At 52.8% G+C, this 18,763-nt stretch overlaps 1 protein-coding gene across 4 annotated transcripts in view; it reads left to right on the top strand.

The window, feature by feature from the left end:
- The window catches only part of RAP1GAP2 (RAP1 GTPase activating protein 2), a 191,696-nt gene extending 173,197 nt beyond the window's left edge, over positions 1 to 18,499 (top strand). For 2 of the 4 annotated variants that reach the window (XM_042965677.1, XM_042965676.1), the window contains 8 exons: positions 3,446 to 3,583; positions 5,205 to 5,326; positions 7,695 to 7,808; positions 8,040 to 8,157; positions 8,648 to 8,774; positions 11,816 to 11,892; positions 12,292 to 12,330; positions 13,261 to 18,499. In XM_042965677.1, the coding sequence (XP_042821611.1) occupies positions 3,446 to 3,583; positions 5,205 to 5,326; positions 7,695 to 7,808; positions 8,040 to 8,157; positions 8,648 to 8,774; positions 11,816 to 11,892; positions 12,292 to 12,300 (705 nt within the window). In that variant the 3' untranslated portion in view covers positions 12,301 to 12,330; positions 13,261 to 18,499. The remainder of the gene's footprint in view (positions 1 to 3,445; positions 3,584 to 5,204; positions 5,327 to 7,694; positions 7,809 to 8,039; positions 8,158 to 8,647; positions 8,775 to 11,815; positions 11,893 to 12,291; positions 12,331 to 13,260) is intronic. The other 2 variants (XR_006210997.1, XM_042965678.1) reach the window with 2 other exon arrangements.
- Positions 18,500 to 18,763: the final 264 nt, after the last annotated feature.

Below are 18,763 nucleotides of genomic sequence, written 5' to 3'. Positions count from 1 at the left end.
GTATTTCCTTCTCTTGTCAACCTGCATCCTTTATTTGCCCTGCTAGAAGGACAGAACACCCCATTCCAGTCCTCAGGGTACCTCCCGATGAGGAGTGTCTCAGGAGGCAAGCGGTTAGCATCTTTCTCTCCAAGCACCCCTCCCTTTGTTGCTTGCCTTGTGCAGCTAGGCACGTCCGCCTTAGTGCTCATGTCTCTGCTTCGTGTCCCCTAAGTTTGTTGAACCGAAACAACTCGCAAAACCCATTTAGAATCATGAGGAAGCACAAACCCCTAAGGAAGCAAGGCTTGTGGTTGGCCCAGAAGAGACTTGCTCCATGTATAACACTAACTGGTAGCTCAGTCCCCTGCCTAAATGAAGCGACATAAGCAGATAGAAAGTGCCACCATCTCCCCTTCCCCACTAAGGGAGAGCTTGTTCAAAAGTAAGCCGTGAGGTGAGCTGAGGGCTGGGAGACCGTGAGGAGGGACCCCGGAACCGGCGGTGGTTAGCCGGGAGGAGAGCACTCTCTGAGGGCACTCGTGTCCTCAGACAGTTGAGGGACGGTTGTGTGAAATATGGAACAGACTGGTCTGAGATTGAAGAACGAGTAAGATGCCAGCTCGGTGCACAGAAGGCCTTTCCAAGGGTCGGGCTGTCCGCCACTGGAGTAGGCAGTGCTGAAAGCAGTGAGCAGCCTGTCCCTGGGAGGATGCAGGCAGAGGGGAGACCGTCTTTTCTCTTCTCTACCCTTTCCTCGCTCTCCTTCCTCCCCGGTTTGAGAAGGCTGTGCTTCCAGCTCCACATCAGATTGAAACGTAAAACACTTCAGACCACGTCACTGGATGATTTTGTCCAAATCCAGCTTTGTTTTAAGGCTTTGGGGCAACCGTCATGTCTCTGACCTTCCGTCCCCAAAAGCGGGGAAGGAGAGCTGGGCCTGAGCGAGCAGGTTGCACACCGGGTATTGGGCACCCACGGTCTCATGTCCTCCCCACGCAGGACCGTCACCACGTTGTGCGGACGAGGAGGCCGTGTGTCAGAGAGGTTCATACACTGTGTTGGGAAGACCAGGATTCAGACCTCTTTCTCTTAGCTTCAAGCAGCAGATGGCCACCCTGCACATCCCTGGGGTTCCCTGTCAGCCCATTGTCTCCTCAGATTTATCTTGCGGACTCAGACAGCGGCACCAAGGGCATTTGAGGAGAAAACGTCTTTCCTGACATTGACCTTGGAGACTTTTTTTGAAGAGAGTCGAAAGCCCTTGGTTTCTGATCACCGTTAGTCCATCAACCAGTTCCGTTATATGTTCAATCTGGACAGCTCTTTGGGAGATCGGGACCCTTTCATCTGGAGCCCAGGGTCCTGGATTTGGGTCCCCACTCCATCTCCCACCTGCAGCGACCTTGGGTGATCGTTTGCCTTTTGGGACCTTTCCTATCAGTGCCTGTCCTGTCTGCATCTCAGAGTTGTAGGGATCCAGCGAGTTCATGTATACGAAGCCCAGTAGACCAGATCTCATCAAACCACATCAAATCTTTCTTGGAAAGAGACCCGTGAGGAGGGCATCAGAACATACACGATTAGCTGACACATCGTCGTTGATGACGGTGGTGGTGGCGGCAGACCCACAGGGGCCCCAGCGGGATGTCATGATGCTGAGATTTATGGAGCACTTGACTCACTTAGGGAGGTTTGCTGTTTATCCAGAGACACCTCAGTGTGGTGCCACACCATTCCTGCCCTCGGTTTTCCAGAGGGCGTGTGACTTAATGTTGTCTTTGGGCGATGGAATGAATAGAATGTACTGGCTGGAAACAGTTGCTAGGCGATTCTGTTCTGTGGTCTAGAAAGGGAGAGAGAGATGATGTCCCTCAGGCAGTGTCTTTGACTCACACAGGAGAGGCTAGATGACATCAGGGGTAAGAGTCTGGTGGGCTCTGTGCCTCATTTGCAGAAATGGTTTGTCTCCAGAGCATTCGTGTTTGCCAATGGCTGTCTTTCCTGAATCGGCTTCCCGCATCCATGCCTTTGTCTTTCTAAGTCAGTTTTCTGAAGCTAAGTTTCTGAGGACCTCAGCCTGCTCTCACAGTAAGGAAAACCCACGAGCCCACTTAGCAAGGGCTCTTGTGGGGACTCATGGCTCAGTGTGGTCCTTGGCATCCGTTAGCCTGGCTTGTTGGCTTCGTCCCGCAGGCTTGGTCTCTCATGGCCCCAAGGTGGCTATGGCAGTTTCAGGTGCAGAATATCACATCTCTTTTGGAAATCCTTTAAAAAAATTTTTTTTTCAATGTTTATTTATTTTTGAGAGACAGAGAAACGCAGAGCACGAGCAGGGGAGGGGCAGAGAGTGAGGGAGACACAGGATTCAAAGCAGGCTCCAGTCTCTGGGCTGTCAGCACAGACGCGGGGCTTGGACTCACGAACTGTGAGATCATGACCTGAGCCGAAGTCAGATGCTTAACCGATGGAGCTGCCCAGGCGCCGCTGGGAGTCCTTGAGGAGACCTTTCCCCACAGCTCCCATCAGACACCCCTCATGTCCCACTGGCAAGGGGATAGGTTATATGACCCCCTTAGACTGATCATGATATGCCCTTGTCCCGTGGAGGAAGAGGGGAAGTTGGACCAGACAGTGGCTCTGCACTGAGGAATATGCTAGGGATGACATTTTTATGTGCATAACTCATCATATCTCCATTTGTGTATCTTGGCGTATGTTGGGGTTTATATCGAGGCCCTCTGTCCTACTACCTATTAGCTGGGTGCTCCTGGTCAGGTCACTGAGCCTCTCTGAGCCTTACCTGTGAAATGGAATGGAGGGCATCCACACGGTGGGCTTGTCGGGAGGACACATCTAAAGCTCTTAGAGAGCCTGGCGCGTCATAAGTCCCCAATAAACGTGGCAACTCTTCTGTTTGTGTGCTTCCTGTGTGCCCGTCCCTGTGCCAGAACCAGGAGAATTACAGGAGAGGAGTCAGAGAAGTGTCAGACCTGACCTCTGCTTCTAAGAAGTGTCCAAGTCGGCTAGGGAAACAAGACGTGTTCCTAAAATTAGAGCAACACTAAAAGTCCCAGGGCCTGTGGGAGTGCTCCCTCTGTGTTAACTAGCTGTCCTCACTATGGCCACTTCTCTTGGTTCTGGTTCCATAACAGCATAGACCTGCCGAGTGGTCTGAGGGAGCATTGTCACCTCCCAGGCCTGTCCCTGTCAAAGGCTTAACGGCCTTGATTTTACCTGTTCCTGTCTGTGCCACGCTGTGACAAGCCCCTGATCATCCTGGGTGTCCCCTCCTGGACCCTTCACTGTTTGCCAATGTGCCCTTTGCTCTTTGGTGGCCCTGAGTGGCCTGAGTGTGCACAAGTGTGCACAAGCTGAGGGCTCTGTCCACAGACCCCACCAGGAGGGCAGGGGCATCCGGTGGGCTGGGCTCCAACCCTCAGGTCCCTGTCTCTTCTCCCCATAGAGAGCCATCCGTGTGCGTAGCCACTCCATGGAGACCATGGTGAGCAGCCAGAAGAAGCAGCACAGTGGAGGCATCCCTGGCAGCCTCAGTGGGGGCATCTCCCACAACAGCATGGATGTCACCAAGACCACCTTCTCGGTGAGTGCCACAGGCCCCTGGGGCAGCATGCGGTTCCTGGGGAGGGCCCCCCACCCCAGGCCTGTGAAGGATGATGTATTCACCCAGGCTTGGGCCAGGTGGCCTGAGCAGGGACGGGGCAGATTGAGGCTGTTTGGGGGTGACCCTAGGCCCTGCCTGTGAAATGGAGCCTCCATTTCAGTTTCAGTTTTGGGGCACTTTTCTCTGCCCAGAGGCTGGGGACCCAGGAGGGGTGTCCTTGCTTTGTTATTAATGATGACGGTAGTCACCCTTGGCTTGCTGTGCACCAGGGACTGAACTAAGTGATTCATAGACCTTATCTCATCTGATCCCTCTAACAGCTCTTAGAGGTAGAAATTGATGTGTTCTCCATTTTGAATTTGAGGAAGGGAGGCCCAGAGGCCTAACAGGTCACCTAGTTAAGCTGAAAAGCTGGGGTTTGAATGCGTGTCTCCCTGATCCAAAGTCTTGGCTGTTAATCACTGTGTATGCAGTTCCCAGGGAAAGAGCCTGGTGTGTCTGTGGGTTTGGGTCTGGTCTGTTTGCACCAGGGACTGGCCAGGTGAAAGAACCACATAGTTGGTCCTTTTAAAAAGCAAAGGGACTTTGCATTCGGATAGAGTAGGGTTTTCTTTTCTTTCCTTTTCTTTTTCTTTATTTTTTTTTTTTTCCAGATAGATACCCACCATGATACTAAGGACTAGTATTATAAGTGGTCTTACATAATTCATTTAACTTACCAAATATCTCATACTATTGTCTTGCCCCACCCAGAAGGTCTGTGAAATGAGCAGGGCAGGACAATTATCCCCATTCTGTGGGTGAGGAGACTGGGGCCCAGAGAGTTTGGCTACTCACCCAACGTTGCATAGGACACAAATGGCAGAAGTCGGGACCTGGATTAGAGGTCTGGAGGGCTCTAAAGGATGACTGCAGTCCCTGCTCCTCAGTCTCCCACCCCTTGCTCCTCCCCCCTGCATGTAGCTGAAGCAGAGTCACATTCTTGGCGGTTCCCTTGGCCTGTGGGTGCCTGTGGATCTGGTTCTGCCGCTCTCATTCTGTCTTGTTACTGAGACACTCAGCTTGGACCCAGTTACTGTGAGGAATGGATGGAGAGTCAGAGCCGTGCGTTCTTGTCCTTGTCCTTATGGTGATTTGCTGTGCGACCCTAGCCCAGTCCCCTCACCCCTAGGCTCCTCAGTTTCCTCACTGGTAAAGCTAGTGGTTGGACCAGGTCATTCCCCGGGCTCTCGCAGCTTCCTGGTTCTCAGTCTGTGACCCCATGAATCATCCTGACCTCAATGTGCTGGGCTCTCCTTATCATGGCCCTGACCCCTTGTTCCTCCAAGAATTGTGGTCTTTGGTGATTATTACCTGGGGCCACAAGGTCTGGCTTAAGAGCACAGGAAAATGGGCTGCAAATGGCTTGAGTCTTGGGGTCTCAGCTCCTGTTACATAGATCCTCGCCTTCCCAGCTGTCTTGCTGTTTTGTGGGATCCCCTCCAGACTGGTTGGGGGTTGCACAAGCTATTTGTAGACCAGAGATGGGTGGGGGGTGAAGAGAAGGAGACTGGGGTCTGGGGTGGGCCATGAACACTCATTTTGGTGGTTTCATTGGCAGCCTCCAGTGGCGGCGGCAGCAGCCGTGAAAAACCAGTCGCGGAGCCCCATCAAGCGGCGGTCGGGACTCTTCCCCCGTCTACACACAGGCGCTGAAGGCCAAGGTGACGGCCGGACACGATGGTAACTGTCCAGTGAGGGGTTTGTGGGTCCTTCCACTGCTGTAGCTGCCAGATGGCCAACCTCAGGGAGGGCTTTGCGCTGCTTCGGGAGACAGCTTCCTTCTAACCTTGGTCCCCACTTCAGGCACCTGTCTCACTCTGCTGTGTCCACTGAGGCAGATTTGGCCAGTCTCTGTGTGGGACCTTCCAGAATTGTCCGTGTCGCATTTGGACCCAAACTAGAAATGTTGCTTGGATTCTTTTCTTTCTTTGCCTCCTTTTCCAAAGCTCACTCAAATGTTCCCTCTTATGGAAGGCTTCCCTGCCAAGACAGTTAATTAACTTTCCTTAGGCTTCTAGAATGTTTTCTGTCTTTTTAAAAGCAGCTCTTGTACTGCATGGTATTAACCTGTTCTTGCTCATTGTCTTTCTGATCCTTTAATGGTGAGCCCATTTGCCCTTTAATTCAGCAAGTAACATGTCTTGAGTGCTTGCTACATGCTGGGGTCAGTGCTCCAGCAAGAGCTACGGGAGGCACAAACCTGCCTTCCAGAAGCTTACAGTCTTGTGAGAGAAAAGGAGGCATTTAGGTTGTCTGCCTGTCACCCTGAATGGTGACCCCAGGACCCGAGCTTGGGCATGCAGGATGAGGGGTGGGTTTACAGAGGGGGATGAAAAACTCTGTTTGGAACCAGTACATGTGAGAGTCCTTGTGGCCTGCCCAGCAGAGAAGTGCAGAATTCTGAGTGGTCAGGATGAAAGTCTTAAGCTTAGGAGAGAGGCCTTGACCGCAGAAGGGAGTCAAAGATGGATCAATGAATATGGCCACTCAGGGGGGTGTATAGAATGCCTGGGGACACCAGCATTTAAGGGCAAGGGGAGAAAGGGAGGGAAGATGAGGGAGAGAAAGCCCGGAGGGGAGGGATTCCAGGAGGGAGAGTCCACAGTGTCAATGTGCAGAGAAGCCCTGCACTGTGACCCGAACCCCTGCTTGGGTGGACAATTAGGAGGTCATTAGCAACCTCATTAAAGGGGCATTGAGACATTCATGCTTCTTGGGTGGCTATAATCAAAGAGACACGTAATAAGAAGTATTGGAGAGGATATGGAGAAACTAGAATCCCCAGGCATTTCTGGTAGGGATGTAAACTAATGCACCTGCTTTGTAAAAAAGCTTGGCAGTTCTTCAGAGAGTTAAACTCGGGGTTATCGTCTGACTCGGCCGTTCCACTCCTAGGTAGAGACTCCAGAGGAAGAATACACATATCGACATAAAAACCAGCACACAGATGTTCCTGGCTATTCGTAATAGCTCAAGGTGGATAAATAAAATGTGGCATATCCATCAATGGGATACTTTTTTTTGCAATGAAAAGGAGTTGAACCACTGATACGTGCTACAACTTAGTTAACCTCGAAAAGACTATGCTAAGGGAAAGAAGCCAGTCACAAATCACAACACGTTGTGTGATTCCGTCTCTATGACACGTCTGGAAGAGGCAAATCCATAGAAACAGAAAGTAGATTAGTTGGTCGCCAGGGGCTGGGGGGAGGGGGGAATGGGGAGTGATTAGGAGTGGGTCTGGAGTTGCATTATGGGGGTCTCAAATGTTCTAAACTTAGATCGTGGTGATGGTTGTACAACTCTGTGAATATGCTAAAAACCACTGAATTACACACTTTAAGTGGGTGAATTGCACGTGGATGGTATCTCAGTAAGGTTGCTGTAAAAATAAAAGTGCATTGAGGACGAGGCCAGCTTGTCCCCAACAGGGGGCGCAGTAGAAATCGTGGGTGTCAGTACATGGTCTTTGTTAAACTACAGGAGAAGGAAGCCCTCGGGCCCTTGGCCGAGAGTAGCCCGTTTACCAAGGTGCCATTCCCAGCATAAAAGGCCACCTTGTCACACGGATCCAGGGAGCTCATATTGTGGTCTGTGTGAAGGGTGTCCCCTGGACTTATGCACGGTGACCCTGCCCACACTGCCAAGGAGTCCACATGCACTGGGTTATTTGCCTGCTGTGGGAGTGGATGTTGTAGACCTCACTCCACCCCGCCTGTGGCCTGTTCTTGACTTAGAGCTCTGCCAAGGTGAGATGGCCAGCAAAAGTGGGGAGTGGACTTGGGCTCAGGAGGATCAGCGAGTTCTCTTGCTTGATAGCGCTTGGCTCATCCAAGAGCCTAGAATAGCCTGATGCAGCAGAAAACCCCACTCTCTGTTGCTGTCTGAGTGGGGCTCAGGGAAGTGGCGGCTGTGCGCTGGTAGGCGTGCTGTGACCCCTCAGGCCCTATGGGGCCGAGAGCCTGTTGGCTGTCCTAGGCCTGGGGGTGGGATGGAGGCTTAGGGGCCAGTCCCATGGCCTCACCCCTCTTCATTCCTGTTTCCTTAGTGACAGTGCATCCAGCAACCCCAAGACCCCGGATGGTGCACACTCTTCTCAAGAGATAAAGTCTGAGGCCTCATCCAATCCCAGCTCTCCGGAAATCTGCCCCAACAAGGAGAAGTAAGAGAGTGAGGGTGGGGGAAGGGCTGACTTTAGCCACTCGGAGCCCTGGAATATGCTCTCTGCTGACAGCCAGCATTTTTGCCTGGAGAATTCTCTGGAAACGTGAAAGGCAACAGGCAGGGGCATGGGGAGGCACTGGCGGGCCAGCTCAGTCTCTGCCAGGTCTGCCCTGCCGGTGAAGGGGGTCTCGCTGAGTGACCGGGGCCTGCCCCACTCCTGTTCCCACAGGCCCTTCATAAAGTTGAAGGAGAACGGCCGAGCCAACATCTCCCGCTCCTCCTCCAGCACCAGCAGCTTCAGCAGCACGGCGGGGGAGGGCGAGGCTATGGAGGAGTGTGACAGCGGGGTAGGTGTACCTCCATCCCGCCCTGGGGAGCAGGGCAGGGCGCCCTGGGCCCAGCCAGACCCCCGCAGTATGCATTAAACTAACTGCTGTGGGAAGAGCCCCACCCAGGCCCTGTGGGTAAAAGGGAAGGTAGGGAAGCAAGAGGTGGGCCAGTCAGCCGTCTCTGTTCTCTGGGAGCAGTGGCTCGGGAGGTCTCCGCAGAGTGGCACCGGAGCGGCAGCAGGGGGCCGGAGGCTGCGCTGAATGGTGTGTGTCCGTGCCATGGGGCTCCTGGCTGGAGAGGAGAGGGCCGGTGCTCTGTGTGGCCAGGCCATGGGCACTTTGGGGGCAGGGTTAGGGGCGGCAGAAAGAGCAGGTCCAAGTGTGCCAGTGGGAGGCAGTGACCGCCCTGAGCTTGCTGGGGACCTGTGGCAGGCCTGCCATGGCGCGGGTCACCCTGTGGTGCCGCTGAGGACGGAGCTGGCCCTGCTCACCCAGCCTCTCTCCCCAGAGCAGCCAGCCGTCCACAACCTCACCCTTCAAGCAGGAGGTGTTTGTGTACAGCCCGTCCCCGAGCAGCGAAAGCCCCAGCCTGGGGGCGGCCGCCACCCCCATCATCATGAGCCGGAGTCCTACAGGTCAGTGACGTCTGGGCATGTGCACCATGAGGCTGGCGGGGGGAGGGGGCAGGGGCTGTGTCCTGACCACTGTTCGTGGGCGTGAGCCCCAGCCACGCTCAGTCAGGCGGTTTCCGCTTCGGCCCCAAAGGGTGAGGCCCTTGAGCTCTGCTAGCCCGCTTCATCTGTTCATCAGCCTTAAGTCACCTGTGTTCTTATTGTCTCCTTACTTGTGGGGAAACTGAGGCTCTGAAAGTGCAGTGATTTTTTTTGGTAGAGAAGTTGGGATTTGAAAGCCGAGGCTCTCTTGCCCCACCCCCGTTACTGATGCCGGGTGCCTCTGCCACGCTGTGACCTTGACAGTGCAAGGGTACGGAGCGGGAGGAGTGTGACAGGTGGAGGGGACCGCACATGGTTCCTTGGGCTGCGGTTCATCTAGGGGACAGGTGTGAGAGGAGACAGCACATAGGGTGCCAGGCTACGGCTCCCATGGAGACCCTGGCAAGGAGCTGGGTGTCATCCTGCTGGCGAGGGGAGCCTTGGAGGGTCTTAAGTGGAGCAGTGCCTTCTGGACTAGCGAAAGACTGTTTTGGTGGCCGCAGCTGGCCGAGTAGACAGGATTGATAGGGAGTGGGCGCAGAGAGAGAGACCAGCAAGGGGTCACAGTGGGCAGTGAGGGGTGGCTGGGCTGTGGATCAGGGGTGTCTGGAGAAATGGGAGAAGGATGTGGGTTCAAGATGCTGGTGGCAGAGTCTGCTTGGGATTCTCTCTCTCCCTCTCTGCCCCTGCCCCCCTTGTGTTTGCTCTCTTGCTGTCTCGAAATAAATAAATAAACTTAAAAAACAAAAAACAATTAAAAAGAAAAGAACTGTTAACCTCAATGTTTGTTAAATAACGGGAATAAAACAATAGTAAGAGGTTCTCAACCGGGGGGCACTCTTGCCTTCCCAGAGCATATTTAACGATATGGAGACATTTCTGATTTTCAGGATTGTGGGAGGAGACTGTGCGGCTAGCATCCAGTGGGTAGAGGTCAGGGATACTACTAAATATCCTACAAAGTACAGGGGCAGCACCCCCCTCCCCCCCGCAAAGAATTATCTGGCCCCAAATGTCAATGAGCTGAGGCTGAGAAATGCTAGTCAAGTGATAGAAACACAGAAAGATCTGGTTCATGCGCTTGCTCTAGTCCTGCCCCCTGTGCCGGGCCACTGCAGAGCCCGGTTCTTATCCTGGTTGTGGCATTGATAGGTCCATCTCTCTGAGCCTCAGTTTCCTCATCTGTAAAGTGGGTAGTAATACAGATACTCTGATTTTTTAAAAATGATGCTTAATGAAATATTGAAGGAATGAATGAAACAATCTGTAACCAAGCCTGGCTCCTACTTGGTATTAGGTACATATCAAAATAAAGTTTTGAGTAATGGGAGGGTTAGAGAGTGTCTGCCACTTGCTGAAGGTCACCCAGGGCAGAAGGGCACCTTGAATGGGCCTGGTAACTCCATCTCCTCTTATCGTACCACACGGTATGTTGCCCTCAACCCCCTTCCCTGGCGCATTATGTAACCCCAGGGCTACTTCCTACTCCCAGCCTCGAAGAAGTTGTGCTGGGTACCTGCAGGACCAGGGTCAGTTTGCAGAGATCTGGAAAGTGTTTTGAACTGTTTGGCTGCGCCTGGGGAGAGATGGGGCCAGGGGGAGGGAGGTGCCCTCGGAGGACCTGACTTCCAGGCTTCTGTAGTCTCAGATGCCCCGACCGTTGGTCATATCACACCTGGGCTCCCTGGGACCCTGAGAGGGGACTGGCAGGTCATAGTGACAGGTACTCACGGTGCTGGGTGGGACCCCTTGATTCGAAGCACCAGAAATAAGTCAGCAGCCTCTGAGTGGAGGGTACTGACTTGCCGATTCCCTGGGCCAGAGGAAAACCACAAAGCCAAGTGGCCCTCCTGCCAGCAGCGTGCTGGGAAATGTTTAACAACTGGCTCTCCTGCTGTACACACACACACACAAACACACACACACACACACACACACACACGTTTACTATAAACTTTACTGATACAGAGGATCTGAAGCACACAATTTATAAATAATAATCTTTATTATAAATCCCATATTCTTACTGATATTTCTCTAACCTTGGTATCTGTAGGCAACTAAAAGTTGCTGATGACCAACAGGTGTAGTTCTGACATGAATGATGATTGATATTTTGTCAGTGACACGTGCAACCTCTTTGCTGAATCAGATACCAGTTTTCAGATACTGGAAGGGTACGGACTCAGTTTTTGGCGCTGCTTATAATGTAATGGCTACAGACACAATGCATTTTCACATTTAATTGACATTTTTCGCGTTTTCTCAGGGGAAGCCTAGACAACAAAACAATAAGTCAAGCCCTGGTTTTGTAGCATTTGCTGATTTCTTTGGTGTAAATGCTCCTGCCGTGGCTGATCTCAGGCTAGCGGTGAGCTGCGGAGTTGGGAAGGAGCACCAGACAGGCACCGTGGACATAAATAGCCCGAGGAGAGTAGATCGTAATAAAATGCAGAGAAATAATTGGGAAGTGATGACTTCTGAGTGTTTATTACCTTTTGTAAAAAAATGTTTATTTATTTTGGGGGGGGAGGGGCAGAGAGAGAGGGAGACAGAATCCCAAGCAGGCCCCGTGCTGTCAGCACAGAGCCCCACATGAGGCTCGAGCTCACGAACAGTGAGATCATGACCTGAGCCGAGACCGAGAGTCTGATGCTTAATCGACTGAGTCACCCAGGCGCCCCTATTTAGTACCTTTGACGAATATAATTTATGGAATTGTAAGCTTATATAGTTTGATTTTTTAAAAAATGACTGGGTTTACCAACTAGCTCGCATTTCTGAAAACTTAAAGAGTTGGCTTTGACAAATTGCTGCAAGTCAGCCGGAGTGCTCGGGGGAGGGAGAAGGCCCTGCTCCTGCCCCCACCCCCACCCCCCGGGCAGCACCCCTGCCCCAGACACACAGCCCCGGTGACCTCTACAGCCTCGCCGTCTTTTCACGGAGGCTTCTGTTTTTCCTAGATACCAAAAGCAGAAACTCCCCGAGGTCAAACCTGAAATTCCGCTTTGATAAGCTCAGCCATGCCAGCTCTAGTGCGGTAAGAATCCAGGGGGGGTGAGGGTAGTGGGCGGAGCCTCCTGCATCCCGTATTCCAACCTCCTCCAAAACTCAGCTGTCCTTTCTGGGGGCCTGGGGAAGGGGGTGCCTCACACATCACAGGGGGTGGAGGAGGAAAACTCTGGTCAGGTCTAGGGGTGATGCTGCGGTCCCTGCATGGTGCAGGCATCAGCCTGGGGGCTGCCAGCCACCTCTGCCACACCTCCTGTGAGGTGAGGCACACCCTTGGACACACACCAGGTGTGAGCTGGGAAATGCTGGCTCCTGGAGCCTCATGCCCCTTCAGAGCTCACCAGGGAGTTGAAAGCTGGGTGCACAGAAGCTGGAGATTATGTTGTCTAGTTGTTTAAAACTCTTACATGGGTTTCTCTTGAAACAGGGTCACTAATGTGAAAGAGGATTCCTTCGCTTGTCAAAGGTGGGTTGAGTGTTTGTCCTGCTTTGGCCACGTGGCAAAGTGTGTCCACTCTAAGACCAGGGAACTAGTGGCCTGATAACCTGAGAATGGCCAAAGAGATCCTGACAGCTGGAGAGGGCCGGTCGCTTCTTCCCCGAAGCTTCTGTGATGGGGCGCAGGTCTGGATGCGGAGGATTGCAGGTGGTCTCCGGTGTGGCTGGGGAGAGTTTCCTGATAGGATTGGGCCAGGCTCACCCAGTTGGTCTCCCTGCCCTGGGAGGAGCCTGGTTCCAGCAGGCAGGGGGACCGTAGCCCAGAGCGGGCCTCCCTGCCCTGGACGGGGGATTCCGCAATTTGCCCCCCTTGCCTCCCTGTTCTTGGCAGCTTTCCCTCCTTGTGTCTTTGGCCAGGGTTCTGGGCTGAAATGTGTCCCCCCGTCATGTTCAGAGGTGCCCTAGCCCCCTAAACACTGTACTGGATGACCCCGGGGAGGACTTGCGTTCCAGCTGTGTGGTTTTCAGCAGAGCGGGGCATGGGTCCAGTTTGACAACACTGAGGCCTGACCTCCTGCTGGTAAAGTTACTGGAGACCCATTTGAATGCCCATTCCTTTTCCTGCCATGGGGCTCCCGGGGACAGGGGGTGTGAGTCACAGCTGGAACCAAGGCGGAGTGGGGGCACAGCTCCTCTCACTTTATAGAAACCTGATCTATGAAAAGGCAGAAGGGACCGTGGGAATTCTAATGCTCACGTTTACCCCCTGTCATGTACATCCGATGCCTCTGTTCATCAAGTCCGTGTTTATGCCCAACTTTTCAGGCTGCGTAACCTTCGGTCCCCTTGTGTTTGGCCCATCCTGTCACAAGCACATCAGTGGGCTATAGCCTTGGGCGCACGCTCTCCTCTTCCTTACCCACCGTTTGGTCACCATCTCCCTCCTTCTGTCCTCCAGGGAAGCCCCGATTCTGTCTTGGAGAAGGCTCCTGTTCCAGCAGTTTGGGGGTGCCATCCACTACTCTGACCGTCACAGTCCTGCTGCTCCACCGGCCACCTTCCCACCAGACCAGTTATCTGTCCCAGTGTCCCGATCCGGCCACCGCCCTGCCTGTCCCCTTGCCGAGGCACCCTGCAAGCACTTCCCCTTCTCCGGACAAGGCCTCGTTCCTCCGGGCTCCCCCTGCACCTGACTGCCCCATGTGATGTGTGTCTGGGTCCTTCGTCATCTTGTTTTGTCCGTAGAGGAAAGAGTCGGGCAAGGGAGGGAATGTGGGTCCTAGGGACTTGGTCACAGACAGGAGAGGCAAAGAGGGTGGTGAGGTGGGGGGCGGAGGCCACCGGTGGGAAGCCGCACCCGGAGAGGGGCAGCACTGGATGTGACAGGTGCGGTGAATACACGTAGTCGTGGCGGAGGGACCACTTTCCCGGGAACAGAGATTTGTAGCAGCCCTCCAAGGTGTCCTGATCTCCAAGCTGTGTTGCCCCCACAACCGTGTGCTTCTGTGCTAGAAACTTCTTCCTTGCCCACTTGCTGACATCAGGCCCGGCGCCGCCTCTGTCCCTGCTGCCGTCAGCTGACCGAGACTGAGCTGGGCGTGCGTGAGGTGGCGCCGTGCTCTTCCTCAGCGGCAGCCCGGTGGCCGTTGCTGTGGGAGAAGCCCCGTGCCTACGTCTCCCCTCGGGGCAGGTGTTTTCCCCAAGAAGGGGCGGGCAGCCCGGAGAGGGAAGGAATTCGGGGAGAGCGAGCTGGCAAGTCGCGCTCTGGGGCCTCGGCTGTGGGGGACCTTGGGGCCGCGTGCTGGGCTGGGTCTCTGCTGGCTGTAGAGGCTCGTGGAAGAGTTACTTCAGCCCACCGCCTGGGGCAGAGCCGGGGAGGCCACATGGGGCACGAGCTGTTAGGCTTGGCCAGGCCCGGGTGTGGGCACAGAATGTAGGTGTGAGGGAAGGGGCGACGTCCTTCTGCAGCTTGTCCTCCTGGCATCTGCGGGGGGCCCAGGGCTACCTTGGGGGCTCTTCCCAGCTGCTGTGCCCTCTGGCCATGTTGGCGCTTGGTCCCCCAATCTTCTTCAGTCACGACTCTGCAGGCAGTGGTCCCGTTGGTGAGATTTGTACCACCTGGGCCCCCGGGGGGTGCACTTCAGACGCTGCCTGCCCCCTGCCCGCTCGGGCAGAGCCAGCCCACTCTCAGGAGCGGCCCCATATTCGTGCTTCTTGCCCTTCCCCGTGTGCGGTGTGAAAGGTCGTTTCTGCTGACTGGCCCTGCTGGGGGTTAAGGCGGGTGTGAAGTAAAACGAGTAAAACATGGAGTCTGAGGAGCAGAGCCTCGGAGGTGCTACGGCTTCAAGTGCACGTTGGGACACAGGACAGCCAGGGCGACTCAGGCTGGCTTCCTACTTCAATGAGCAGACGACAAGGATTTCTACCAGATGTTTTCTTTGCGGTGGGATCTGGGCCTATTCCCAAGTCAAAGCAGCCCCAAGTCAATGTTCTACTTGTTTTTGACCGATGCGACAATTCCCCTGTTGCTTTTGCCATCAGAGCAAAACCTTGACCCTTCGTCTCTCACTCATGTGGACGTTGTCGGGTCCTGTTTGCAAGCTGGGCGGGCCTCTCCCCTCACACTCTGGGAAACATGTTTACTTAAAATACTAGTCCGGTGAAATTTCTTCTAGTGAGAAGGTCAACAAATGTCTGTGTAGCTTTTATTAAAAGTCACTGTAGCGGCACCCGCTGCTGGCACGAGGTCTGCGGATTCTGGCAGCATTTTGTTGGCTGAGTTTCTGAAGGATCTTGGAAGGTCAAGCTGCATTTTTAAAAAAAAAAAACGATTCCAGGTTCTGGTTTGCTTCTCTGGATAGCTGGTATTTACAGCTGCTTGGTGGTTATGCTGTGTTGTGTTGTGGTCTGGGGGTCCTTTGGAGTTTCCAGGTTGTCCCCACCCTGTCCTACTTGGGAACCTCATACCCTCCTTCCTCCACTGCTCTGGCTGCTGCTCCCACAGCCCCCACTGCCTGGGAGGGCTTTGCCCCTGCCTCTGAGCCGGTGGCCAGGAAGGTGGGGCGTGTCCAGGGAAACAGAGGCATAGGTGTGCTCCCTACGAAGCAGGCCTGAGAAGTGGTTCTCTGCCTTCTTATGTTACCAGGGGTACGTTGGACTGGATCCAAAATGTCCTTCCTCTGGGTCCTGTCTTACCTTCTCTAGAAAGCCCATCCTATGGCTTCTAGAGTATACATGACCAGCCCCGCTGAGGTCCTAGGGCTGAGGGGGAGGAGGAGAGCAGGGAGTGGACAGTCTTAACCTCACTCCTGTAGACCGTGGGGCAGGCAGCGCGGGTTCCTGGAGGCTCCTTCCCCCATATTCTCCTGCATCTGCTTGGCCCAAAACTTCCTTTCATTGCTGCGCCCAGTCTTGGGGCTCAAAGATTTGCTCAAGTCTCATTGGTCCCTGTGACCAGACTAATTCTGACAGTGCTCGTGCTGGTATTCGAGGTGCTCTGCTTGTGATCTGGACACAGGAGAGGTGTTTCCTGGACACCTCTCTGCTTCTGGGAACTGCCTGACTCACGGGAGAAATGATATTTGTCAGGCTCTGTAGGGTATCCATTTGCCTCCGCTCAGTTGATGCTTAAAAGCAGAGGCAGAAAGAGCTTGAGAGAGAAGATCTTAGCTAGAGTTTCTAATGAATGGAAAATGATGAATGAGTGAAAAATGAATGAAAAACATTCTGTGGTTCAGCCTCGTTGGCATCATCTCCGTGTCCCAGCCTTCTGGGTCCCTTTTGACATCTAATCCATCCAGATCATCATCCAGCCGAGAAACCTCAGCCCCCGTGGGGAAGTAACTCGGTGGAGATCACACAACCAGCGAGTGGCAAAGCTGGGATTAGAACCCACGACCCAGGGCCCTTTCGTCTGCTCCACCTACATGGTCCCTTCAACAAGTGGCTGCATTTGCCGGGGCCCTGAGTTTTGGAGGAGCCTTGCTGATGCCTGGGCACTGGTTGGGAGCTGTCAGCAGTCAGGGTGGGGCCTCAGTCTCTGTTCTTTTCATCAGGAGGGATAGTCTCTCAGTTTTTCAGTGAGGGCCCTGGGGTTTTGGATGCAGCTTGAGCAGAGAAAACCTGGAGGGCAAGAGATTTTAGTGGACTTTTCCAGGTAATGTCCATTCTTCAACTACCCTGTAGGGGTGGGGGCCAGGGCAGAGATGGAGTTAATTAACGCTCAGTTTCCCCCTTAAGTTAAGGAAAATGGTAGAAGAAAACTCTCCTATTCTCCCCGACCCTTAAACAAAGGTGGTTAATAAAAATGTAGGCTCATGTGACGAGGTGGGATGAGAGCCACCGTCACTTCTTACCCTGGCTGTTTAAAGTGCCAATGCAAACACTACCTTCTTCATTTGATTCTGAGTCAACAGAGACAGGTCGTCGTGGGGGATAGTCAGGGGTCAAGTAGGTGGCTGGCAGGGACCCAGCCATGCAGCCATGCTTGGGACCCCACGGCTTCTCCCCAGATCTCTAGCTCCCTTTCTCAAAAGTGAGGGTGGGTCAGTGGAGTTTGCCAAGGCTGCGAAGGAACATTCTATAAGCCCTGATATCTGTTTTTACCACTAGCCCCTTGCCCACCCCAACCCCACATCTCCTTCCTTTCAGCTGGCCCATCTGCCCCTTTGGGAGGAAGGAGACCACCCGCACTAGGGCCAAGGACAGTGGAGCCCTGCCTAGTGAGAGGCTCTTGGGGCAGTGGCTCTGTCCTGTGCCTTACCAGCCCTGGAGAGAGGGTGTTTGTCTGAAAGACTGGAATTTAAATGCCGTCATCTTTGATTTTGTGATATTTCCACTTGGAACGGTCAGTTCCTCCTTCCCACTCCTTAGCATGTATGCCAACTCTCCCCTGTCATGGGCGTTCCCCTTCTACGCTCCAGCCCGGGGATTGCTGGTGTTCTAGTGTGAAGAGATTCCTTTGTGTGATAGAACCTCAGAAGTGTAGCTTGGAAATGATGATCCATGTGATGATGACTTTTCTTTCTTTCCTCTTCTTGAGGAGGTGATTCGTAGACCCCGACTGCCTATGTAATGTAAATAATGTACATTTAATTTATTGCTATGGTAGCACATTGTATTTGTTAATGTATAAAACAAATTCTAAAAGGTTGACAAATGTATATTTTGTTGCTTAAATGTGTCTTTGCAGAAATTGACAATAAATAACATATTTTGTGTCCATCATTGTTCAGACTTCTTTGCTTGGGGCCCCGAGCCCTGAGCATCGTCATTCATCAGAGCTTGAATACTGGCAGCCCGCGGGGCACATCTGGCCTGTAGATGTATTAGTTTGGCCTGAAACGTGTTTTTAAAATACTTGAATTCGTTGCCAATGTTTAGAAAACAGTTGATGTTTAGACCGCAATTAAAATGAAAAAACAAAAAACCCAACCTAGAAATTTCATATAAAATGTAAATTTTCTGCTTCTCATAAAAACCAGTTGTTGGATCTTCCTAGGAGTGCCACAAAATTGGTCAGCACTCCTTAGTGGCTACCCCTTTGGTGAGACCTGAGGCCCTGCAGTCCCCACCATTCTCTATTGTTTACACCCGGAACGTTCCATTCATCCCTGTTGTTTGCTTGGCCCCTGTAGGCATCTGAGTTTGAGACCCCTGCTATCCACTGATTTGTCTCCATTCTGCAGTTTTCTTCCTTCTATTTTTCTACAGTCCCAATTTACCTCTTCAAGGATTCCTTTATGATTAAATGCCCTCTCTCCTCTCCACCTTTGACTCCCAAAGGGCCATGCTCTTATGTACGTTTTGCTCTCAGTGCTTGGATATAGGTTTAGAAGTAATATCTGTATCTTTTGTATCTTAAGAAATTTGAAGGCAGGGAACAGGCCTTTTATCTGCTAGGACTTGGTTGTGTGATCTTGGGCAAGTGACTTCTCTGCGTTTGCATTTTCTTTTGTGTATAATCAGAAAAATAACCCACAAGCAAAGCATGAGGATGAAGTCAATTCATAATGGGGAAAGAACCTTGAAAAAAATGGCAAGTGTTATTCAAGCACGAGGTTCAATAATTGTTATTATAATAGCAGTAGATGACTCACTGGAGGCTTACCGTGAGCTGAGTGTTTTACGTGTGCACTCAGTCCTATAACATGACTGCTAGTTCCTAAAAATCACAATGCGGGGGCACCTGGGTGGCTCAGGTTAAGTGTCCGACTTTGGCCCAGGTTGTGATCTCGCAGTTCACGGGTTTGAGCCCTGGGTTGGGCCTGGAGCCTGCTTCAGATTCTGTCTCCCTCTCTCTGCTCCTTCCCAGCTTGCGCTCCATCTCTTCAAAAATAAACATTAAAAAAAAAAAAAAGATGATTGGAGAGGTCCTTAAAAAAAATAAACATTAAAAAAATAAAAATCACAAGGCTAAGCAAAAACTATGCAAGCACAAGGCTTATGGAAAATGGGGCTAG

The sequence above is a fragment of the Panthera tigris genome, chromosome E1 (genome assembly GCF_018350195.1).
Source record: "Panthera tigris isolate Pti1 chromosome E1, P.tigris_Pti1_mat1.1, whole genome shotgun sequence".
Taxonomy (NCBI): Eukaryota; Metazoa; Chordata; class Mammalia; order Carnivora; family Felidae; genus Panthera; species Panthera tigris.
This window is presented reverse-complemented; position numbering and strand designations above follow the sequence as displayed.